The sequence below is a fragment of the Eurytemora carolleeae genome, unplaced genomic scaffold (assembly GCF_000591075.1).
Source record: "Eurytemora carolleeae unplaced genomic scaffold, Eaff_2.0 scaffold555, whole genome shotgun sequence".
In the NCBI taxonomy this organism is placed as follows: domain Eukaryota; kingdom Metazoa; phylum Arthropoda; class Copepoda; order Calanoida; family Temoridae; genus Eurytemora; species Eurytemora carolleeae.
In genome coordinates this window covers 88145-115124 of record NW_019396468.1, presented here as the reverse complement: position 1 = coordinate 115124, position 26980 = coordinate 88145, and the positions used below count along the sequence as shown (strand labels likewise).

The 26980-nt window shown below is 31.3% G+C and overlaps 2 protein-coding genes across 8 annotated transcripts in view; one reads left to right on the top strand and one right to left on the bottom strand.

The window, feature by feature from the left end:
• The first annotated feature begins 1654 nt into the window (after window positions 1-1654).
• Window positions 1655-14173, top strand: LOC111703848 (uncharacterized). Its single transcript, XM_023475920.1, has 12 exons — window positions 1655-1859; window positions 2224-2461; window positions 3362-3524; window positions 5065-5182; window positions 5256-5340; window positions 6877-6975; window positions 9451-9486; window positions 10341-10409; window positions 11483-11532; window positions 12867-12932; window positions 13661-13691; window positions 13929-14173. Exons 1-12 carry the CDS (start codon window positions 1763-1765, stop codon window positions 14035-14037), a joined length of 1161 nt encoding a protein of 386 aa, XP_023331688.1. The 5' UTR covers window positions 1655-1762; the 3' UTR covers window positions 14038-14173.
• A 527-nt stretch (window positions 14174-14700) lies between these two features.
• The window catches only part of LOC111703845 (uncharacterized), a 32432-nt gene continuing 20152 nt past the window's right edge, over window positions 14701-26980 (bottom strand). For 5 of the 7 annotated variants that reach the window (XM_023475916.1, XM_023475912.1, XM_023475911.1 and 2 more), the window contains 11 exons: window positions 25915-25991; window positions 25611-25735; window positions 24593-24714; window positions 24110-24183; window positions 23938-24051; window positions 23080-23190; window positions 22331-22381; window positions 21270-21317; window positions 19656-20599; window positions 15944-15984; window positions 14701-14806 (listed from right to left, as the gene is read on the bottom strand). In XM_023475916.1, coding sequence (XP_023331684.1) covers window positions 14772-14806; window positions 15944-15984; window positions 19656-20599; window positions 21270-21317; window positions 22331-22381; window positions 23080-23190; window positions 23938-24051; window positions 24110-24183; window positions 24593-24714; window positions 25611-25735; window positions 25915-25991 — 1742 coding nt within the window. In that variant the 3' untranslated portion in view covers window positions 14701-14771. The remainder of the gene's footprint in view (window positions 14807-15943; window positions 15985-19655; window positions 20600-21269; window positions 21318-22330; window positions 22382-23079; window positions 23191-23937; window positions 24052-24109; window positions 24184-24592; window positions 24715-25610; window positions 25736-25914; window positions 25992-26980) is intronic. The other 2 variants (XM_023475918.1, XM_023475917.1) reach the window with 2 other exon arrangements.

Genomic DNA, 26980 nt, shown 5'->3' with positions numbered 1-26980 from the left:
ATCTATCCATCTATCTATCTATCTATCTATAAACTTTTCCCTTGGTTTGAATCTTTTATCCTGCAGTTTATACAGATCTATTCATCATGGTATCACAGCTGGATTCAAACAGGAAATTATAATGGGATTGTTGAGATATTTCAGCTAAGATATTGATCTCATAAATCAGAACTTTTATGTTGTGAATCTTGAGATCAAGTATTAATCTCCTTCAACTGCAAATTTACGGATGAATATAATTCCTCTTTGATAATCCGTCCAGGCACAAGAGGGATAATGCATAAACCCTCAAATTCAAAAGTGCCCACATTGGATATCTGGATTAAGCATTACAAACTAACAATATTCTAACAAAAGTCCCGTTTTAAGTTTACCAAAGTTGAAAGTTTGTTCAATGATAGCAAACTTTTAAAGCATCCAGATGTGAAATGTTAGGACCATTGATAAATAACAATACAGATATAACACTGGATCTCGTCTTTTCATGAAATGTCCGCACCATAAATAAATGACTTTATAGATAGAAAACTAGATGTCGTCTTTTAAAGATTTAGCAAGAATTCAGCATATTTGTCAATTTTGAGACTTTTCACTTTTCTCTATTTCTTAATTTGTCATTAATCAAGCCATTGAAAGGCCAAGTTCAAAAGCAGAAGATTGAATTTAAACTTGTCACATTTGAAGTCGTCTTTACAGTCTCATCCTTTGTAGGTAACCCTGTAGTTTGCACCGTTTTTTTGGAAGACTTAATATCTCCTTTAAACAAAAGATTAAATTACTTTTAGAAAAGTGCCAATAAACCCAATCCAATTTTTTAATATGGAAAGAAGTAGTTTTGAATATAAATTACATTCAATATGTAAAATACTTTGCTTGCCTTGCTGTTGTCTGTTTGTATTTAATAAACTTTAAAACGGCTAGACCGATCGGGTTCAAATTTTATATAAGATTTTAGGGAAGAAATATTAACTTTCGTAAAATTCTAGAAAACCACTAAAAAAAAACCAAAATTGCATTTTTTTTGTTCTGTTTTTTAATGTACGAAAAGAAAATACTGACAGAGCAACACTTCAAAGTTAAAGTACAAGATAGGTGCAAAGCCCCCTGAAAGCCTAGCAATTTAAAAATACACAATTTAGTACGTTGATTCAAAAGCAAAACAGATATGAAATGTTTAGTAAAAACCAAATAGATTATCAAGTACAATAGGTGGCAACAGATAAATAAACCAATTATACATGACGTCACAAGTGTCAAATGTAACAAGGAAAAGGAAATTTTCTCAAATTAGTTGACTTGTTTTCCAAGATTAAATATTAAAAGATTAAACAGATATGAAATGTTTAGTAAAAACATGTGTTTATAAATTGTGAGGTTGCATGATAACATATAACAGTAAATATATCTTATACATAATATAATCATTACCCAACACACAAGAGCGCATCCAGAAATTCTTCCAAGAGGTTAAAGGTAGGCTCAGCCTCCTCATTGGGGCTCGCATCATTCTTATCCCCCCCACCCCTGTATACTCCACTACTGACTGAAGATTGAAGAATGGATAAAATAGAATAAAGAAATGTTTTTAATTAGTAATCTGTGAAAACTGTACAATCTTATTATTGTTTTGTTTTCCAGAGTTAAACTGTACAGTACTGTACATACATGCTGGTACAGGACTTTGTAATGAGTGTTCCTGACAAAATAGAGAACTATGTGAATTTATAACAGTACACTGTACAGTGTACAGTACAGTAGAGTTATGGCTGTAACTGGTTTGGTTAGTGACCAGGATAGTTTTAATAATAACCACACAGAGGCCTCTTCAAATACAGACTTCAGTATCTTTACTATTTCAGGAACTTAGCAAGGGGTTTCCATTTAATAAAAGGATAAATACCAATCTTAAAGGGGGTGATTGCGAAAAAGGAAAGGGTTATAGGCTAATGTCAAATCAAATTCGATGGTGATCTCTACCAATCTTACTTCTATGTTGTATCAGATAGGCGCAACATGTAGAAGTGAGATTAGCGATCACCATTGAATTCGCTTCAACGTTAGCCTTTACCCCTTTCATATTTCGCGAACACTCCCTTTAAAAATCAAAATCAAAATTTCAATAACGTGGGGTCGTCTTTGGATTTTTATGTTTTGAGGGATCCACTGTACCCTTCCTTCAGAGAAATACGTTTTAAACCTTTGCTCAGTTATTTCCAACCGCAGGAAGCACCAAGGATCGGCAAGAAACTAAGTTTATTGAGAAATCTAAAAATGCGGGAACAAAAAAGATAAATTTCGCAACATTAAAAGAACAACAATATTCAGCTAGCGAGGGGGAGGAGGATATTAATGCAGAGGAGAAGAAGGAGGAGGAGAGGGAACAGGATGATCTGCCAATTACAAATAATCCCCATCTTCCAATATTTATGCTAAATACACGAAACTCAAGAGAACCTAACAGGTATCTTTAGCAATATGGGGATATAGACATACAATTATATAAAGAGATACTAATATCATGTTGGAATGAAGACGACTTCAAGGCTCTAGTTTCGATTTTTAAATAATCCCACCTACATAAAACATGCAGTAATTGTGCGCATTTGAAATCCAAATTTGGCAGTAAAAGTTGGATGGCTGCCAAAGAAGCGCCAGCAAATCGCTTTTATTCAAAGAGAATAGAATATATTCTATTCTATTTGCTTTTATTTCATTAATAATTACTTATTAAACAGCAAACGTTGGATGACTGCCAAGTGACAAATAAGCAATTTTTGTTGAATATATAAAATATTTGTTACTTATTTTGCAGCCATCTAACTTTTGCTGCCAATTAAGCAATTTTAAGTTTTCTTAGTGTGGGAAGACTATTTGGTTTATAATAGCATCATGCCACCAAATAAACATAAGATTGATAAACTTCGCTGTAGATAGATCCACTAAGAAGGTACTAGTTACTGAACAGAAATATTTATATTTTTGTTTACAATCAGTGTACTGCAGTTGTGAGGAATATATAAACTCAGTGATGTTCATCAGACTATTTAAGTAAAACAAAATGTTGAGGTTGTTGTGTCCCATTTTTCTTGTAAGGGATTGAATCAATACAATGAAGTTTCTAAGTGTCTAAGTTTCCATGTCCATTGCTTTTTGAAAGCTTGGTAGAAATCACAAATTGAAATCGAAGTCGTCTTTATTGTATTAATATATACCTGCACGACTGTACAATCAGTAAACACAAACTTCACTTAACATTTGCAAAACCAGGATCCATCTCATGATTTAAATAGTTGCTTTTGTATTGCAAATGGCTTATTTTAGATTAATTAAAGAAACTGTCCTGAATTTTCAATGCTTTTAGAACAAGCACGAGACCAACAACTCCCTTCTCCTCATTGGACCAAGTATCTGAGCCCTCCCTCCCCCACTCACTTAACCATTCACTCCCACTCCCTGGGGAGGGTGGCAGGGGGAGTTGGGAGTGGGTTCTGTTTGCAGATACTATACTCCACAAGTCATGTCAGGTAGACAGGCAGCCAATAAACAAATCAAACATCGTCTTGGATTTCAATATTTGATAAATGACGAAGTATCCTATACATAGAGAATAGAATATATAGAGAGGAATTAAAAGAATCTCTCGGCATGAAATTTTTCAGTCCCTTTCAGCCTGAAAGGGAGTTCAAAGTGTACAAATTATGTAAATGTTCACAAATTATATGCAGTAGAGTGCATAAATACAGTATGTTTCCTAGACTATTCATTTCGATTTCGAATTTTTTAAACTGTTAAATAAACTTTATAATGAATTAGGTGAATAAAAACATCATTTGATTTATAGTTATAACGGAAAATCATCGTTTGTAAAGTGGAAGGCAAAGAGTCTATGTGAAATGATCATTGGTCAATTATGAAACCAGCCTATTTCATAATTTGGTTTTCTTTTAACAATAATTTTAGATTTTCTATAAAATGATATTCCAGGGCCCAACAGGTTATATAGCATAAATATGTGAAGTACAACTGCAGTATGGAAACAGTGCAACAAAATGGCCGTTTTACACTTTTTTCCAGTAAATTCCTCTCTATATATTCTATTCTCTATGATCCTATAAAAAGAGATTTTAGGTTTTAAGAGTCTTCATTCTCTCTTCCTTTCAATTGACTGAAATTCAGATGTTATAATCCTCAACATTTAGCAAATTAATTGATAATTAACAAACTTAAATCTGGACAAGTTTATTAATAAAATATCTAAAACATTTGAAGATGCAAGCTATACAGACATAATTTAAAAACACATTTTGGAAATTCCAACAATTATAGCTTTGGATTTAAATTTTATTTTACTGGAGATGCTACGGTTTAACCCAGAACTTAGGGGCATCGAACAAAATGTCGTCTTGACATTTTTAAGGGGTTTTACACTACATATTTTAGCTAAATCACGGTAATTGTAATAATGAATTGATAGCCATCAAATATCCGAGAACAGTTTTAAAGAGCTTCAATCAACATTTAATTCAAAAACTTAATATCTGCAGCATCTCATTATCAGTAGGGTTAGAAGACGACATTTTATAAATACTTTTGATGGCTCCGAAGTTCCTGGTTAAACTGTAGTAAAATTGTTTTAGAAGTCATCATAATTCCCGTGTATATTTGGAAATCCTTTACTGTATTAAACAAAATAAGATGTTTGGAATTTTTCAATGTTTTATTATAATATTTATATTGTATTTATGCCAAACAAAGTTTTAAATAAATACTTGTTGTTTTAATTTTAACATTACAATTAACATTAAATTGCCCCATAAAAAAACACCTGTTTTTGTAACTGAAAGGACTTATAACTTGTTTAAACTAAATGGGATTTTATCCATTCTCAGAGAGAACCCTTCCCCATGGGATCGTGAAATAACATGCACAATTTCTGCCCTATCAGTTTAGATGTTTGAACGTTTATTGGATAAAAAAGAAACAAAGAGACAAACAAACAAATAAAAAACCAAATATATATTTAGGAAATAGTATTTTTTTATGTTATAAATATTATATTTTCAGGTTATTCTTTCAGTGGTTACATGTCTTCTACTGCTGACTGGTATTCTTATAACAACCCTGACAATAACCAGTGGAACAGGGGATTTAGGGTTTGGTGGACCCTTACTTATAGGACTAGGTAGAACTTCGAAACAATATTATTTCATTAAAATTGTTTAGTTTTTAATTCCATAAAATCCTTTTGCTTGTAGGTTTATCCTTCCTAATACTCTCAGTAACTGTTTATCTTATTGTAAAGAAAACGAAGGAAGCAACAAATCTAGAAAATAGGAAAAGGTAACTTAATTATTTCAAGACAAGGCTTCAAGGAACTGCAAATCAAGAAAATCTAAAACCATTTTGCCAATTACTTCTTCAAACTTAATCTAGAGACACTCGCGTTACTGTTTTGGCTCTTGCTACAATTAATGTTTTTGAGACTTGATGAGGTCAAACCGAAGCCAAAGCCCTCTGATGCTTTAAAAATTAATAAATTAATACCTTTTTAAGTTGTCTAAATATCATGGTGAAGGGCGCCTCGTTTTTACTTTTAAATCTTGTTTATCTTTGATATTTTCTCTTCTTCAATTATCGACAATAAGAAAAAATGACGGATTTATCGATTTTTTTCCTGGATTTATAAAAATATTGCAAATTGCAAATTTTTCTTCCAATTATAACCGTCCATAAACATTCATGGGGTCATGAGGTTCCGCAACACATTTGGGCCTTATATTCAGCTGTTTTGATGTTTATTGGACTAACGGACAGACAGACAAGGAAAGAACAATTACATAAACAGATGTGACGAACTATTGGAACAAAATATTTATTACTGTTTCTATAGAACGAACTATTGAAAGTAAAGGAATTGAGTCTTTGTAACAAACTTTGGTTTTCTAATCCCCTATATCTTTTCAACCCAGTGCAGTAGACCTTTAATATTTCAAACTATGAAATTTGTTAGATTAAATAATCTAAGTTTGAAATATCAAAGGTTTACACCAACCGGTTGCGGAGATATTGGCTTTAGAACATTTGAATTTGTGGCAAAAACTCAGATCCTTTTAGGACTGCAGGTATGGGACGAGCTAATAAAGATATTTTAAGGACTGCAACTTTAAGATAAGCTAATGAAGCTATATCTTTAGAACTGCAGCTATAGGGCGAGATATTAAAACTATATATATAGGACTGCAGCTAATTAGCTAATGTAGCTATATATTTAGAATTGCAGCTATCTAGCTAATGAAACTGTATATTGAGGATTGCACCTATAGAACGAGCTAATGAAACTATATATTTAGAACTGCAACTTCAGGACGAGCTAATGAAAATATATATTTAGGACTGCAGCTATAGCATGAATTTTTAACACTATATAATTAGAACTGCACCTATCTATGTCAATGAAACTATATATTCAGGACTGCAGCTTTAGGACGAGCTATTAAAACTATATATATAGGACTGCAGCTAACTAGATAATGGAACTTTTTATTTAGGACTGCAGCTAGAGGACGGGCTAATGAAACTACATATTTAGGACTGCAGCTATAGGACGTGCTAATGAAACTACATATTTAGGACTGCAGCTATAGGACGTGCTAATGAAGCTATATATTTAAGACTGCAATTATCTAGCTAATGAAACTATACATATATAGGACTGCAGTAATAGGACGAGAAAATGAAGCTATATATTCAGGACTGCAGTAAAAGGACAATTTTAATGAAACTATATATTCAGGCTGCAGCTACAGGACAAGACAAATAAAACTATATATTCAGGACTGTAGTAAAAGGACAATTTTAATGAAACTATATATTTAGGACTGCAGCTATAGGACGGCATAATGAAGCATTTTTCTCTGATATTCTGGAAGCTAGAAGATTGTCTTCGCCAAGCCAATCTCAAAGATCTTCCATAAGGTAATTTCATTTCATAATTTTGCACACTTTTTAATTATATTAATATCCATTTTTTCATTAAGATTATGGGGGGATCGATTTTCCCGGCTCAAAAAGTTTTTCTTTTGTTTATCAAGATTAAATGGAATACAATAATTGCGTGGTTCTTAAAAGGTTGAAATAAAAGTTATTGTAGGATTATTGTTGGGAAAATGTTTGATATTGAAACTTATAACTTGTGTTTCTGTCTGATTGTAAACGTCTGCAGGGATGAGGATCAGTTACAAATTGTTCACAATTTTCAAGGGTGAAATTTTCCATGCAGCCTCAAATTGTGGAAAGTTGCAACATTCAACACAGATCGTAAAATAATCAATTTAATTCCAAACAAATCATTCAGATATTACAAACAATTGTCATCGATTATTTTTTCGACGCATTCATATTTAGTTAACATTTCATAATATTTTTGATTTTGTTTTTTAAAATAATATTTCGCTTGCGCTGGATTTTCGAACATTCCTGGAAAATATGAAAATGTCGTCTTCATTATCAAAAATCCTTGAAACAGGAAGAAATGTTTTCAAAAGTAACTATACTGATCATAGAAAATAAAAATAATTTACTTCGTAAGCCTATACCCCCTTTCATTTTTCGCAAACACTTCCCTTAAGAGGACATTTATCAACACCTTTGGTAGTGAGTACGTTTGATTGCATATGCATGTTTCTTCTAGCTAAGAGGTTAGAATATCCTTTTCTGGGAGCTTTTAATTTTATTTTTGAATTTATTAGGTTTTGATAAAAGTTTTTAAATATAGTTGAAGACGTTGAAATCTTGAGAGAAAGTGATCATTTCTAATGAATTTTGTAAACAGTTAATTGGATCTTATTCTTAATTGAATTTTGTCATTATGCGTAATAAATATGATAAGAAAACAAACTAACGAGCCATGTAAAAATGTGTTCCAGGAATTTCCAAAATTAGCCAGAACACATTCTTTTGTTCTTTTGTTAGTTTTAAGATAATTGCTGGCCTAGGGACTAAAAATGTAGTTTTTACTGTTTATACATGACAGTGAGATCCAAACAAATAAAGAATGAAAAAACGACTGTTAGTTATGGTTTTGAATAGTCGATTGAATCTATAAAAAACAAAGAAATTGTACAGTGTTCACTGATCTATTTTTTCAAAGCCTGAAATGTACACGAGACTGCCTTAATGTCGACTTCCTATTCCACAATTTAATGAGCCCTACTGTACTGATTCTGAAGATACATTTGTTATATTTAATATTTATATAAATTTCTTATTTTAACACTTTAAAGGCTGGGGGGTCTGAATCTGTGTAAAGCCGGGGGAGGGGGATCGACTCACGCCTGCCCCCCCTCCCCCATTAGAAAAAGGCCTTAAATTATAGGTATAGAGTTGAAATGCAAATTCATAGCAAAATTAGTCAAGGCCAGCTCATTAAAAAAATATTAGACCGATAACTTTAATAGTCTTTAATAACTTTAATAGTGCTAGGTAGGGTTGAAAAAAGGGTAAAAAAATTTAAAATTTAGTTTTTTATTTTGACAATTATCAAATGTGACACATGTTTTTACATCAATTTTTCAAGGACTTTTCAAAAGATCTGTAGCTTAATTCACAAAAAGTGATTGGCTATTTTAGATATTTGTTTTTACACAAACTGGACTTTTTAACGTCCTGTATCCTACCCTATTTATTAAAAAAAGATTTGCTAAAACGCTCCCCCCACGCCTGTTTAGATTCATGTTTTATTTAATATCTTGAGATCCCACGTCTTATTTGAATCAATCATATCTCAGAACTTAAATGTTCAAGAAGGGATTTATTTTTTAGAATCGAGTTCTGACAGTTCAAAATCAATATCAAGTTACCTTGAAAACCCAGCACTGCCAGTGCCTAGGTTCCCATAGTAATTCCCCCTGTTTACCCGCACTTGGTCGATTTTACCGGGATACTAAATTTTCTCTTAACCCTTTCCTTGCTGGGGTACTTGAAAACCAGGATATGCTGCAGGGGGGGGGTAAATTTTATCAAAATCTGACAAGTGAAAGTGGGTCAAAACAAAGATTTAGTTTGTTACAAGCAAAAGCAGTCATTCAGGCAGTGTGCCTGAGGACACAGGCAGTTAGTATTAAAGCCCGGTTTTAGGCCTAAAGGGAGGGCTTTGGGTATGTAAGAAAATTCAGAAAATTTCAACAGCCTCAGACCAACACTTTTTGAGTTATGTAAAAAAAACTACAGGGGGGGGTCAAATTGACCCCCCCCAGCAGGAATAGGGTTAAAAAGTCGATTCACATTACTTAGAATCTCAAAACATGCTATGAATATTCCTTCCTCGTTCTCCGAGTAACCCGATCAAAATTTGACGCAAATCGGTCATGGGGTTCCTGTGTTTTGATCCGACATAAACCCAAACAGATACTCAACTTAATAATAATAATAATAATAATAGTTATTTTTTAGTGGAGCCCCTCCGGAACCCTTGCCTAGGAATAATAGGTATTTTTTACGATTTTGTTTTAACAAAACTTAAGTTAATTTTACATCTTATTATTCAAAATATATATTTGAAATATTTTCATTAATTAGGGGTTTGTTCTAAATGTAAGATTATAATTGTGTTGACAAATTTAAAATATTTTCTCAAGAAACCTTTAATATTTTGTCTAAATAATCCTAAATACATAAATACGTAAATAGCAAAGTATAGAATGAATTTACTAAATGAAATAACCAAATTAGAAAATCTCAATACAATAGGAAATTCCGAAGTAAGGAAAAAATCAAATATATATTTTTGCCAAATTACTTCTCTTAGTTTTGATTTTACGTCTTTTTTGATCTTTTAAGCTGTGAAAGAGAACAAAAAATTCCAATGTTTAGCGTACTTACATATATCATTATCTAACATGTGTTAGGATCTTTTTGAACAGCTTATAACATTTAAACATTTTTTACTCGATGGTTAGAATCAGAGAAAAATACAGATTTTCTGTTTCAGGGACATTTTTCAACAGTGAAAGGGGTTTAGGGTTTCAATTTTTTCAGGATTATTTTGGATCCGTTAAGGTCGGAAGCTTTTCAGAACTCTAAACCATCATAGAACTTTTCTGAAAATTCAATTCCATTCCGTTCCATAAACTTTGTTCAAAAAGTCAATCTTAGCTCTGCGTATTATCTAAGGGGTGGATTTATTAAAAGTCAATTAATTCTTAATGGTAGTTTCCAAAACTTTTTAAGGGTTTATACTTTTTAACAACTTCACGAAAGGTTCCGTAAAAATGGAGACCCCAAAGGAGATCCATCGTACTTGTTATGATATTTATAATATTTGTAAATAAATGACTTTAAAGGCGGAAGAGTGTTCTACTTTTTCAAGCTAAAGATGAAATTAGGAAGAATATAGGAGAATCTGGTTTAAGGTATTAATCCATTGATATTTGAAATAAAAAATCAATAAAATTAGAGATATATTATCTGAGCTGAAAACTTTAGAATGGGATATCCTTAATCCCGATCGGTTAATTAATCTTGAGATTAATAACATGAGGAGAACAAGCCATATTTAATCTGAAGATTAGGGAAAAAAAGAGTGTATCAAGCATTAATCCTGATGTCCACCATTCGAAAGTTCCCAGCTCTGATCATAATTTTAATAATTGTTGTTGCTCTTTAACATGGTATATTCTGTAAAACTCTGATATTACATTAATCTAATATTAAGAGACCATATTAAAGGGACTGTAAGCGTGATTTTAAGGAATTCAAGTACCCACCCATGCAAACATAGCAATGTCCGATTCACAACGATAAACTTGAAACCTTTATCTGATAGAAAATGTGGAATTTCTTGTCGTTTTTCTGAGTTTAAAACTCTGATAATTCCAATATGTTTTTCTGCTATTAAAATAACAATTTTGTGGAGAACCCACAGTTGTAAATATCTTATGGTTTTTTTTTTAAATCATAAGATTTAAATTAAAATTCGGACTTACCGTAATTGCATTAATAGTCACTTGAAATTAAGCTTACAGTTCATACAAATCAAATATTTTCATAAACGTTTCATGACATGCCAATACAAACATGACAATTTTCTGACTCGGATTAAAAGGAAATTAAAATGAACAAGCAAGGTGTAGATTTAATTCTGGGTTTTATCCGTTATAAATGCAGAGTGCATCTATACTGCTGTCAATCGTAAATGACACTCTTTAATCAAGAAGAAATTTTTAATGAAAAAGTATATTGTTAGGATTTTCATGGTCTAATAAACTTTTTAACTATAACTATAGGCTTTAAGGATGCTTTACGCTAAGTTTCTGTGAGCATCTTCTTTTTGTTTAATGAAAAACAAAAACCAAAACAGTTCGCGGATTTAGAAATATTATTTTGAGCATTTTTTTAATTTTTCAAAAATAAAAAAACTTATATTCAGCTAGAAAAGTTTCAAAATTATTTAATTTTTGTTTAAATAAGACTAGAATTATTACAGTGGGAGGATACCAGATATATGTCTCATAGTTCCAACGCCAAAGTTAGATGGTAAGAAGTTTATATTAAATTATAGAATGCCATTAATGATTCACAAAGGCAAATTTAAATCTTTTACCATAGCTGAAAACTTGAGAATGGGATATCCTTAATCTTGCTCTCTTAGTTAATCTGAAGATTAAAAATGAGAGGAGAACAAGCCTTATTTAATCTGGATATTAAGAAAAAGAGTGGATTAAGCCTTAATCCCGATATCCACCATTCTAAAGTTTTCAGCTCTGATGTGATAAAGAGTAATTCCATAGGAGACGACTGTGCGGAATTTATTTTGTTCATTTTCTTAATTTCGTAGTACAAAGCAGCTCTAGATTCAGCCATTTTCTTTAAACTTTGCTCGTCTTGAGGTTTAGCACAATCCACATACAACAGAAACTCAATCATAAATACAATTAGAATATTGTTGTGTTGTTTTGAATCTGATGTAATGTATTGAATAAAACATTGTATAATTACCAAGTACAATGTTCTGAATCTGATGTAATGTAATGTATTGAATAAAACTTGTATGATTACCAAGTACAATGTTCTGAATCTGATGTAATGTATTGAATAAAACTTGTATGATTACCAAGTACAATGTTCTGAATCTGATGTAATGTATTGTATAAAACTTGTATGATTACCAAGTACAATGTAACTAAAATAACGCTGAATAACTTCACAGGACTCGGTACTTAAAAAAATGGGAGGTTACTTTAAGTTATATATTTAGTATATACCTGGTGTCCCACGAAACATGACAGTTAGTGAATAGTTTTAAATGTCTTCTTCAATTATTTGTTAAGTTGTTTGATACGAAAAAAATTAATATCATATGGCAGTCATATTATAGTAAAATTGATTTCAATTGTAAAATATTATTCAAGTAAGAGATTTTTGTGAAATAAACTGCAAACAGATTTTCTATCCAATACAGTATATGTAACTATTCACAAACTGTCATTTTTCGTGGGACAACCCCTGTAGATCCTAAATATTCCCTTTTATTAAATCTTAGATTAAAATTTACAAATTACTAAACGGGGGGTTTTCTTCTAAAAAGAAACTGATTACTCGCCAAAAACTCTAATTTCTTTATCCCTATATCTTTGCAACCCGAATGATATAATCTAAGACTATTTGATATCGCAGAATTTGGGTAGGATATCAATGGTACCGAAATCTATGATAAAATTAAGGATGATAAAATCAGAGTTTGTGGTATGTACTATGTAATTATTTTCTTTATAACTATTTTAATTAAATGCAAAATACTTTGAAAATACAAAAAATGAAAATTATCATAATCTTTTTTTTTATAATCTACTGTTATTTGTTATATGTAGACCACCGAAAACATCCCCTGCAGACCATAGATTCAGTTTCCGAAGACTATTTTAAAGACAACTTAGGTAAATAAAAAATGTTCTCGTTTTTTTAAGGATGTTTTATAGCTACCACGAAAAATGTAACAAATATTTTACACGAACAAAATTTGTTGTTTAGGAACAGGATGAGGAAAAAAAATTTACGCTTATCATCGAACCTTACTCAGTTATTTGTTCCTATAATTTCTTTTTGATCAAAATCGTTTTCTGTAGATTTCCTTGAATTTTTATTGAAAAGACGACATTTGACAAATTTGAAGAAATCTGCGAAGAAAGAATAAGTTCAATATAATGATGAAAAAGAAAATATTTGGTTCTAATATTGATTTATTGACAAATTTCTATTTAAAAAGATTTGTTCCTTAACAATTAGTTAAAATAGTTTACTGTAAAATTTTCGTTACATTTTCGTCGACGTTATTGAATAATTCTAAGAAACCGAATCTTAAAATCACTCCCGAAAAATAACAAACAATCTATGAGGATTTCAAAGATGAATTTGCGCTTTTGCTGAACAAATATATGGACCGTAAATTCTATTTTCTACAATACTGCATTCTCATCTCATTACCGTTGTAAATTAGGCATTGTCATCTTTGCATGAAGGGTCCCTTTAAATTAAACTTTCATTCCCTAACTGAAAACTACTGAATGAATCAGAATGCCGTCTATGATGTTTTGTTTACTCAAGAAATGTCTAGTAGTATTTTCGAATTTTTTTATATCTTTCAAATATTATTTTCATTTTTCAGGTTCGATCTCCGACCAGGATTCACCAATGAGGTAAATATTTATAATTTTCAGAAAAATTATCAAATTATTCAAAACCGTATTTTTAAATCCAATTTTAAAAATAATTTGTTCTCCAAAGAAGCAATCATCTACTAAAAATCTAATATTATCTTCAACTAAAAATCTATAATATTTTTCACCAAAAACATATATTTTTATAATTATATTTTATCATTTTAAGCAATTTTATGTTTGTGCATAAATCTAATTTACTTGGATTTTGTTCAGAATCATCTCGAAGACCCGACGTGCAAGCTACCATGGAGAAACTATAAACACAGACGACATTTATCAGCAGCCAACATCATTACCAGCCGTTTATATCATGGACAAATAAAAAAAATTTAATATGATCCAAGTTTTAAAAATTGTCTAGTTCAATTAAAATGTTCTGCAAGATGAGGATTAAAAAGAGACTGTCAACTGTATTTTGTTTGAAAAAAATGATCTTTTATTAAATCTGTTAAAAGGGAGTTTTTATTATTTAAATTAACGGGAGTGTTCACTTAAGCGAAAATACAGATAATGCTTGAATTTAGGGTTACAATTAATACTGGGCACATTCAACTTGCAAGCAGTCCGTTATTGCTAGGGTTTAATCGTTCAATAAGCAATTTTTCTGGTAGCCATTAGTTCTTAAGCTGGGAACTGAAGGGTCCGTTAGTTAACGGTATTTTCTGTTCTTTCTCAACATTTCCTTTGAATGTGAACGATCTTAACTTAATTAAAGGCGTTAACGGAAGATATCATTAACAGTGCCATTCGTTAACGATTATTTCATGTAAAAATCAAAAAATCAAAAACATCAAAAGAAGAACAACTATTTCCGTTCGTTAACGATTTTAAAAATCAACTGCTTTGCCTGTCGTTAACGGACTTGTCCGTTACTTTAAAAACTTGCCATTTGTTAATGGAACGTTGCCCAGCCCTAGTCACTCTAACCTTTCTCCACCTTTTTCTGAAAGCTAAAATATCAAAACTCTCAGTGCAAGTTAAGCAATGTTTTTATAAAAGTTTATTGTTTCATGTTCCTATAGTTACATTAAATCATTTTAAATGTTAAAAGTAGAATTAGTTTTTATCTCCTGAAACCGAACAACCCAATTCTGAAATAATAAGTACTTGTAAACAAAATATATAAGGAAGTAAATTGACAATAAAAAGTCAACAACAAAAAAAACTTTTATAGTTATCAAAAAACATTATCGCATATTTAATAATCTAAGCTACAAGAAAAAATTAAAAAAATCAATATATAGTTTCTATTTGAATAAAATATTTTTTTCTTGGTCGTTTTTATTTTTAATTTTAATTTTAAATTTTTGATTAAGCAGAGCAAACATTTTTAAAACCTGGCACAGATTGGATAAAGTTACGTAAGTTGCAAAATAATTATGTTATTAGTAGAATAAAATCTCATTTATAAAGCATGTGTACAGTTGGTTTTGTAACCTTTGTCTAGATGATAAAGTTCTTCGCTCATATATATATTTTATATATGTTAACTATAGCTGGTCAAACGGCTGGACCAAATTTGCTGGATTTTTGGGGGGGGGGGAACCAATTGGTACCCTAAAAAGACTAAAAAAGATAAAATTTTGTTTCTTTAAAATTCAATTTTTTTAAATTTCACGAGCAACGTAAGACGCTTCTGCTAGTTGTCTATATAAAAAGCTCTTTGCTATGAATGGTAAAAAGAAAAAAAAGTGTTTTAAAGGTTTTTAATTTTGTAAAAAAAAATTAAATTCTTGAAAATCCGCGAATTTTTTCTTCTTTAATTTAAAATGTAAACAAAAAGAACATGTTCACAATTTAAATAGAAGATGAGCGCGAAGCGCCCTAAAAGCCTATATATATTTGTTAGATTTAGCTGGTCAAACGGCTGAACCAAATTAGCTGATTTTTCTAGGGAAAACTCAGGGATAACACTTGGTGTTAGCATTGACTATAGATAATTTTTCTTCTTCAAAAATTTAATTATTTTTTGCAAAGTGTTTTCAAAATCTAACTGGCAACGCTTAAAACTTGAAAGGAACTAAATGTAAGCCATATACTAAAATTTTCAAATCCCCATATCTTTACAACTTGAAGGTGCAAACTTAGATTTTTTTATATATATGAGTGACATTGGGTTGGGTTGCACAGATGTAGGGGTTAGAAAATTAGAGTTTGAGGCTGCAATTACTCAATTTCTTTATGGCTCGTATATATCTTTCTTTTGCGTAATTGTGATAAATTCTGACCTCCAGTTGTACTGTTTATCCAATCCAAGTAGTGAATAACCCTTAACATTAAAAATATTAGATATTTGGCATTCCAATCATCATTGCAGTTGCGTAAAGAAAAGAATGAATGTATATTGTTTGAGTTTTTTAGAACATTTTTAAACAAGAGTCTCATATGGTGCTGGTAAAGGACCTAGAAGGATGTTTCTTGATGAAGGTGTGTTTACTATTCAGCGTCTCAATTCCGAGTACTGTTCTGTAATCCTTCTGTTGAATATGTGAGCTTTCTTGATCTATATTTAGGTATTTGACAAGTTTTATTATTAGGAATATTATATTTACAAAGCAAATTAAGAATAATATTCAAATATAAATATGTTAAATAACCACAGTTCATGATCAATAAACGAACATCTTAATACACATGATATATTATCATTGTTTTAACCCTGTGCAGTGTGTATTCTGTACCCCCTCCTCTGGCCCCTATTTACAGCAGGGTTAAAATATCTTACCTTCTCAACTCTGTCACATTCAGACAGTCGCACAAATGAGAAAACATGGGTCTTGTCCTATTATTTTTCTAATTCGTAAAAGAGGGAAATATTAAGGTTAAGTTTAGGATTGCGCGAAGCGCCAAGGATCAGATGTGTAAAAACTCATGGTTTACCTTTTCCACCTAGTTTAACCCTTCACTAAGAATCTTAGAGGGGCCAAGAGGATTCCTACCCCCCCCCCCCCCGCCTAAATACTCTTGCTCTCTTAGTTAATCTGAAGATTAAAAATGAGAGGAGAACAAGCCTTATTTAATCTGGATATTAAGAAAAAGAGTGGATTAAGCCTTAATCCCGATATCCACCATTCTAAAGTTTTCAGCTCTGATGTGATAAAGAGTAATTCCATAGGAGACGACTGTGCGGAATCCCCCCCCCGCCTAAATACGCTACTGTTTACCTCAGGTTTTCACTTTCTGGTAGACGTGTAACCCCTTAATAATTAATTTATTGTAGACTTGTAGTAAATGCAATACTCTTAAATGTTCGTCCACCAAACTGTATCGTTCCAGGCAGAACCCGTCCGCTATCTAGTCAACCAGGGCACAAGCCACCGGGCTCTAAATGCAACAAAGGGACACAAGCGTAGCTTATTAATCTAGCTATTATTCAGGCTATAAATGCCACACGTAGGACACAAGCGTATCAATCAAACTATTCCTATGCCTCTAAATGCCACACAGGGACACAAGCGTAGCTATCAATCAAGCTATTTCTAAGACTCTAAATGCCACACAGGGACAAAAGCATTGACTACTTATCAAGCCCTTAATCGATCTCTACCCTTTAACGAGGTATGATCTCAATCCGACTTATTTCAAAGGGGTAAAATTACTCTACATGTAATCATAGCAGAGTTCTGATTCTAACTGATCTTATTAACCAAATTCTATATTTTAAATGTTAAATTCCAATATGTTTTCACAATATTACGCAGGTATATAATATAATAACAATGTATAGATAGTTAAGTCGTTTACAATTTTTACGTATTTAAGGATTAGCACAGTTAGATCCTCAGACAATGTACAACGCAAAGACTTTGCTAATTATAAAGACGAGGCGTTGGAAATTTATCCGACTATTGTGTACGCCAGTACAGCTGTATTTTGACGTCATTGGTTATTTTGGTTGTTTGAGAGTCTAGCGATCGACATTAAAACCTTAGTTATTTAACTCAATTGTGAATGTTTTGTGCTAAAAATAGCTAAAATTAACGATATTTATTTGTATTTTAAAATTTATTTAATCATTTGTTGGATATACGGATCGTCTGGTGAATTATAGCTGAATTTGTGATAAAGTTACGCATCTCTTTTGTATTAAAAATAGCCAATAATTGTTAGTGAAAATTTTCAGATGTCGTCAAATATTGTTCCTGAGGTTCTATGGAATAGAATTTTAGGCGATTAAGAAGAGCAATTGATTTATGAGGATTTTGTTTCCAAAATATCCACCATTAAAGAAAAAAAATCACATTAAAAATCACATTAAAGAAAAAAGTTTCGTTAAAAATGCGAATTAATGGACGACCTTTTACTTAGAAGTCTTTTAAAGTTGATTACAATAGTTTTGAGACATGAATTATTGGAGGATTTTAAAAAGGTTGATTAAAGAAATACATTGGTGAAAATAAAACTGGGAAATAAAAAGACGACTTTTGGACTCAATTTTTGATTAAATAGTTCAATGAACATAAAATACTGCAATTGAGCAGTGAACATGGAGATTGTCTAAATTTCGTTTTCAAATTTCGGAGTATTATGTATACAAGTTCAATGAACAATTCTGATAAAATCAGGTTCGTCGGTGCCACTGCCAAGCAAAGTATTTACGATACCCAACTGCCAAGCCAACAAAGAATAGGAGAGTCTGCGTTTACAATGCCAGCAGATCCAAAAAGAAAAAAGTTTGGAGGAAGGCTCTTTAATTGGATCATAGGAATTCCTTACAGAGAAATATCCCGATTTTGTAAAAACTATTACATTGTTAAATAAATATTATGAAGTTATACTTTTCAATAATTCATTTAAATCAGGTAGAGAGAGAATTCAATCTTGAATGAAAAAGTAATGAAATAATTGATTACTGTTGAAAAGCAAAGGTTACATGCATACAAGATACGTGACATTAATTTTCTTTTAATTTACTTCAAACCAAAAGTAAATGTTCTAAGGGACTGATAGATTTAATTTCAAGTTACCAACCCATTACAGGTCCTATCAACAACGGTACCATTTAAACATTTATCTTGGTAACAATGAGGAAGATATCGTCGTTATTTCAACTTAAAAAGTGATGAATTCTGTAAATTATGCTAATTGTCTTTCCACTAGTCACTTTTATGGACTATGGACAAATTAAATATTTCAAGATAGAAAAACTAAAGTTGTTTCCTTGTTTGTTTTCTAAATAACTATTTAATTCCTTACAATTACAAAAGACGACATTATGAAATGACAGCATTTATGGAGAAGAACGACCTTTGTTACGATCTTTTAGTACCCCAGAAAATGCGTCAAATTTGCGTAGATTTTCTGATGCGCTATCTTTAATTAGCAAAGTCTTTGGTACAACGCAGTTTATATAGGCATGCTCAAACTGCATTTACTACAGTCTGTGGCGATAAATTGTTATATTTTTCTTGATTATCACGTAAAAAATATATATTTAATAATCATATAAAATAATTGCATCAATTAAAACTTAAAAGAGAATCCGCCAACGCCGTATTTTTCTGCAGAAATGACGGACACATATATCTCTTATTATCGAAATTTAAACAACTTTTCATATTCTTAAAACTAATAATGTGTAGTGGGTGATTGTATACAATTCTTAATAGACTGAAGTGTAGGTGTTTGTTTACAATTCCTACCAGACTGTATGTAATAAGTGTTTGTTTACAATTCCTAAGAGACTGAAGTTGGTGTTTGTTTACAATTCCTACTGGACTGTATTAGGTGTTTGTTTACAATTCTTACTAGACTGAAGTAGGTGTTTGTTTACAATTCCTACCAGACTGTAGTAGGTAATTGTTTACAATTCCTACTGGACTGTATTAGGTGTTTGTTTACAATTCTTGCTAGCCTGAAGTAGGTGTTTGTTTACAATTCCTACCAGACTGTAGTAGGTGTTTGTTTACAATTCCTACTGGACTGTATTAGGTGTTNTACCTGGAGTAGAGAACATACCTGGAGTAGAGAACATACCTGGAGTAGAGAACATACCTGGAGTAGAGAACATACCTGGAGTAGAGAACATACCTGGAGTAGAGAACATACCTGGAGTAGAGAACATACCTGGAGTAGAGAACATACCTGGAGTAGAGAACATACCTGGAGTAGAGAACATACCTGGAGTAGAGAACATACCTGGAGTAGAGAACATACCTGGAGTAGAGAACATACCTGGAGTAGAGAACATACCTGGAGTAGAGAACATACCTGGAGTAGAGAACATACCTGGAGTAGAGAACATACCTGGAGTAGAGAACATACCTGGAGTAGAGAACATACCTGGAGTAGAGAACATACCTGGAGTAGAGAACATACCTGGAGTAGAGAACATACCTGGAGTAGAGAACATACCTGGAGTAGAGAACATACCTGGAGTAGAGAACATACCTGGAGTAGAGAACATACCTGGAGTAGAGAACATACCTGGAGTAGAGAACATACCTGGAGTAGAGAACATACCTGGAGTAGAGAACATACCTGGAGTAGAGAACATACCTGGAGTAGAGAACATACCTGGAGTAGAGAACATACCTGGAGTAGAGAACATACCTGGAGTAGAGAACATACCTGGAGTAGAGAACATACCTGGAGTAGAGAACATACCTGGAGTAGAGAACATACCTGGAGTAGAGAACATACCTGGAGTAGAGAACATACCTGGAGTAGAGAACATACCTGGAGTAGAGAACATACCTGGAGTAGAGAACATACCTGGAGTAGAGAACATACCTGGAGTAGAGAACATACCTGGAGTAGAGAACATACCTGGAGTAGAGAACATTCACGTTCTTCAGAGAGCAGTTGGAAACTCTAGAAGCTATTCCAAGCAGGGTTGGTCTTAGTTCAGAGTCTAGTGTATATAAACTAGACCCAGAGTCAACCTTAAACACAATCAAACAAACAATAAGCTTTCAAGGACAAAATAAATGATTATGATAATTAATAAAAAAGTCGTCTTTGAAGTCGCATGCTTTATAGGTGACACTGATTTTCCATAGATATTAATTGTATAAAATCAAAAAATTTTCATGTAAAAATTTTAAATTTTAGAGCGAACACATTCTTTACGTTTTATATTTGTTATTTTTTTGATAAATCATTTATTTCTTTAGACGAATAATTATCTAACTTCCAATTTCACAAATATATATGTGGGTTCTTTATGTTTTCATTACAGGGCTAACCAGGACAAGATAAATTCATAGTCTCATATTGGTCAAATTGTGCAAAATAATTTCTTTGTTCAAAATTCAACATTTTTTAATATTAAAAAATGATGATCCGTTCCCCGCTGTTGCTGAGATAAAGATTCAATGGTACCTCTGCAAATTGTACAAGCGACTCTATAAAAGGAATGTCAAGTGAAAATACGTTGACAATCCTTTCGAGCTTTTTTTTGTCATTACTAAATACTTTTTGGAAAGAAAAAGCTAGATAGTTGTAAATGACATGTTTGTAATTAATGTTCATAAACAAAAAATTTTCAATTAAAAATATTTATTGATTAATTATCTTGTTTGAATTAATTATTAATTAACGAAACTAACCAACCTGACATGATGAGCTTCCTCCCCACGTAATCCTATTTTCCTCGTCAACCTTAGTAAAGAACTGAACTAAGTCATTAACTGATTTTCTAATCCCTTTATCTTTTCAACCAAGTTAACCTTAGATATTTCAAACTATACATTTTAATAGATTACATGTTTTAAGTTTGAAATATAAAAGATTTCTCCATCAGGTTGCAAAGATTTCGGAAGTAGACAGTTTGAGTTTGCATAGCAAAGAATCAATTTCTTTATTAATTTAATTAATTGAAATAAAGCTTGAGACTATCCGGGTTTTTATTTTTTGTCTGTTATTTTAAATCAAGTTTATTTTAACACATGTGTTAATTAAGCGACAGAAATAATTTGAAGTAACTCAACATTTACAAAATTACATAACTCAACATTTACAAAATTACATATCCCAGCATTTACAAAATTACAATTAATTTTTAATCTGATTTACAATGAGAAAAAATATCGTCGTATTTCAGGCTTGAAAATTGTTTAATTCTGTTAACATTCTTCATTGTTCCTCCAGTGTAAATCCACAAGTCACTATTAAATTGTTTAATTCTGTAAATATTCTTTATTGTTGTTCCAATGTAAATCCTCAAGTCATTATTAAACAATCCTTTTAATAAAATCTCTTTTAGTTTTAGGAAAGAAAAGCAATGCAAAAAATTTTGAAAAACTTGCTAAGCCCCGGAATATAGAAATGCTTCTCGATAAGGAGCAACGAAAATGAGTTTTTGCCACAAACCCAAATTATGATCCATATATCTCAGCAACCCGATGTCGTAGATCTTTAATATTTGTTTCAAGCAGTGAATTCCGTTGGACCAAAAAGCATAAATTTGAAATATTTAAGGTTTACACCATCAGGTTTAAAAGAAATAGGGATTAGACAGTTTTAGTTTGTGGTAAAAACTTGTAAAAACTGTATAACCCTGCAAATATGTGTTATAAATTCTCTTAAAAATGGCAGATTAAATAACGTGATTAAATTCTTTTTTATTAAAACAAACATTATTCAAATAGGAAAATCTGAAAAAAATGGCTCACCCTTTTATATTTGCCATCTTTTTCTTGTTCAAATATACTCACAGTTTCATTCTAGTTCAAAACATACTACTAAATCACTAATACAAGGTGTTCCATTTAGACATCATTATGAAATGTAAATAACGGCAGGGTGTCTTTTTTTTGCTTGATACATTGCGTTGTTTCATTAGACCTGTTATCGGTAGTAATATATTCAAATATATATATATTCAAATAAGAACACCCAGAGGCCGAAAAAAAAATTGAACCGCCTCGCTGAACCGCCAATAAGCAGTTTCAATTAAGCTACGGTACAAATCTCAAAACATTGATTATAATTTAAAGTGGAACCAACCTAATTTGAACCGCGTCTCATATTTAAACCGTGTCTAAACCTGCAGTTCAAATTCTTTGAATTCGGCCTCAGGACTATAAATCAGAGCTGGCCAGATACGTTTGGTTTCTTTATTTTAAATCCAATCGCTCTTTGGTCTGTAATTCAACAATCTTTAAACTTATGGAGTTCCCTTAGCAATAGCATACATCCTAATGAATCCGCTGGACAAAAAGTAAAAGAAGTGAATAAGAGAAAATTTATATCTAATAGATAATTTTGTAATCGAAAGTCAGCACTTGAATCATCGTCAAAAGTTTATAATTACACAGGGCACTTTAGCTAGTATTAATATTAGAATAAAAGAAAAGAGGACATCTTCATATTTCTAAAATTATCATGTTAATTGGGAACAACTAATAAAAATATGTTTTACCAAGCTAGAAATAGCACACAGCTCTCTGTCCACTCGAGCCTTCATAGCCAGGGAGTCCGCTCCTCGAGTTCGGTTTATACACTCTTGTTTAGTTAGTATATAGATACTAGACTACAAATTTACATTGTTTAGTTAGTATATTGATACTAGACTACAAATATACATTGTTTAGTTAGTATATAGACACTAGACTACAAATATATCTTGTTTAGCTAGTATATAGATATACTAGACTACAAATATACATTGTTTAGTTAGTATATTTATACTAGACTACAAATATACATTGTTTAGTTAGTATATTTATACTAAACTACAAATATATCTTGTTTAGTTAGTATATAGGTACTAGACTACAAATATATCTTGTTTAGTTAGTATATAGATACTAGACTACAAATATATCTTGTTAATGTTTAGTTAGTATATGAATACTAGACTACAAATATACCTTGTTTAGTCAGTATATAGATACTAGACTACAAATATATCTTGTTTAGTTAGTATATGAATACTAGACTACAAATATACCTTGTTTAGTTTGTATATAGATACTAAACTACAAATATATCTTGTTTAGTAAGTATATAGATTTTTGAGGAAATAATGCAATTTTCAATTTTTTTTATTTGGCATGCAGTTTACAGCAACTTAAATACAATTAAACATGAACTCTTTAAACTTTTAATCATATTTCTAATTTTAATATCGAAGATAATTTTCGTTTTTTTACGTGTGAACACTGCAAAAGAGGATTGGTTTTTTGTCTTAAACACTACAATAACAGTTAAAGAGCTTTTTTTCTGGATCTCTAAACTATTGGAAAAAAGTGTTATCTGTGTCTCATAATATTTTTACCTCTACAATATCAGTTGAGAGAGTTTTGTCTGTGTCCCGAACAGAGCACTTGCTGTCACACATACCCCAGGCAGAGTTATGTCCGACAGAACTTGTATTTTCAGTGCCAGCATCCTAAATTCTGGAATCATTCTATATTTAGAAAACGAAATTGTTTATTTGAGAAACTGACCAATGGTGTCGCTGCTGAGCAGTATCCAGGCTCATTTTCCGCGGCATCTTCGACACATGTTGCGCACCAACCGTCTTTTAATTAAAATAAAAAATTTGAACAAAAATAAAATTTTCAGAAACAAGATCGAATAGATAAAGTGTTCATAGCTGTGAATCTTTCAGGAATTCAGTTGTTGCAGAACAATTCATATATATTGGACAAACTTCATGGGTTAAACTTCTAAAACATACTCCTAAGTCGAGGAATACTAATAGCTTGTAGTAGATTCAATGCAAAAATATAAACTCTGATTTTCCTGTTCCTATATCTTTGCGCAGTCTTATGATATTTCAATTTTTGAACTCTGCTAGACCTGATGGTTACCGTTTGAAATATTAAATGTTTTTAAAGTTTCAAGACAGAGAAGAAGTCAAATCCCTTCCAAAAAATGTCTGCTTAAACAGTACAAAATTCTAATTATTTGATCAATATAACACTTACAGTTATCCGTTGAATTAATGCTGTCTGTAGGATAGCATGTTATCTTTCTGTGGTTTGTTTTTATAACTGACAGATTCTTGGCTGCGTCAGGAATCTCAGAATGCAGCTTCATGCATTCTTCACTGAACGTAAGGATAAAGTGAACATTTTTGTAATTAGTATTTTCAACAAGCATATCCTCAAGGTTAATTGAAAACTATTTAGGTTTAGAAATGTACATCCTTTTTGTGTACTAACAAAACTTTAACAATCCTTGATATACAAAAAAAAATTAAATCGTTCAAAGAAACTAAAAATATATCGATTTATTCCTGAAAAAACGAATTTTCTAAAAGTTTTTGATAAAAAAAAACAATTTTACTGAACGCTCGTTTGTTTGTGAGAAAACAAACAAAATAGAATGAAATCGACGATAATTTTGAGAACAAACAACTTATATTTTTTGAACAAATGAAAAAACTACTTAAATGGATTGTTAACAAAAAGGTAACAAACCAAATAAAAAAGCACACATCCCTACGTAGTGTCAGGAATTTTCAATGTTGTTGTTTATAACAAATTCAACAAATTACAGTAACAAACATTTTTATCCTCACTGTATTTCAATTTAACTGTGCTATATTTAAAGAAATCTGCCTACTAAGATTTTGAATAGTAAAATTATTGATATAAGTATAATTAAATTTTAATTTAAGTTGAAGTCTTACATGTTTTTAATCATAAGTTCTTTTACTAAAGGGTTACTGAGAAGAAAAAGAACCTTTTTTATGATGCAACAAATAATATTTTTCTCATGCTAAACTAACATTTGAGGAGCTACGGGTCAGCAATGTTGCATTACATTGACAATCTCCTTCTGTCCATAAATGGACTGTATACAATTGTTGAATCAGATCGGATTAAGTAAAAGTGCAACATTACATCAAGGTTTATAAAAAATGTAATTTTTTACTTGTAATTTCATAATTCAATTGGTGGTTGAATATCCCTTTTTTTGAAAAAAATATAACTAAAATACCTCAACCAAACTGGAGGAGCAGAGTTCAAACACTGTCCCATAATATCTCCTTCAAGAACAAACTCTTGTCGACACTTTTCAAACTTGGCCGGGCCCTCAACATTTGTGTGGCAACCAATCTTGTTCTATTAAAACAATAGTTTTACTGAGATAATGCACAATCTGGGTGCATTTTTAACTTTACAGATAAAAGTGATGTTTTGATGCAAATGTTCTTAAAATGCTAAATTTGTTTGTTTTTTATGTTGTTTTTTTCTTTAAATTTCATAAAATTACCAAAACAAAATAAAATTACAAAAATTACTTCAACTGCATATCTTTCATACAGAGTTCCCCATCCAGATATCTTGGCCTGTACACCATAATCTTTACTATCTACACCTTGAAATATAATCATTATTGGCCTGTACACCATAGTCTTTACTATCTACACCTTGAAATATAATCATTATTGGCCTGTACACCATAGTCTTTACTATCTACACCTTGAAATATAATCATTATTGGCCTACCATAGTCTTTACTATCTACACCTTGAAATATAATCATTATTGGCCTGTACACCATAGTCTTTACTATCTACACCTTGAAATATAATCATTATTAGGTTTTCCAATTTCTGCAGGATCAATTTGGATTTGTAAAGGCCTTACCACTTACAGAACCTTTCCTGTCGCTGTTAGAGGGACAGAGTTCACTTATTTGGGTAATTTCATGGTAAACTAAACAGGCATACATGTCAAAGATAACTTTGGTCGGAGAAAAAGCTTAATTATATTTCAGAATTCCAGCGTAAAGGTATAGTACACCTTTGCCTTAAACACTAAATTAGCTGTTTTTTAGTAAAAACAGCCATAGAAAATTTAAGATCATTATATTTCAATTCCATATACAGGGTGTCCCAAAAAACATGGGAATTCAGTGACGAATTCGATATCGTCTTTGTTATGAATTAGCATTGTAATACCTAATTTCAAAAGCCATTATTATTATGTCTGCTAGAGTTTATTTAATGAAAAGGGTAAAAGACTGCACAGATGTGTCTATAATGTCTCCCAAGATGAACAGTGAATTCGGACAAGTTTACTCTGTTTGTATACTGTAATTTTTATTGTTTTACTAAGTACAACCGGTTGCAGTCAAAACATAAACAAACAAAATGTAAACATAGCAGACGAAACTCTTATAGATTACAGCTTTCTCAGTAGGTATCACTTTACTAAATCAAAGAATTATCTGAAAAGACGATATCGAATTCGTCACTGAATTCCCATGTTTTTTGGGACACCCTGTATGTGTTAGCCATACATAGACGACGTTCCTTACGGCAATCAATTAACCATTACGCATTTTTGGTTCGTTTATGCAAT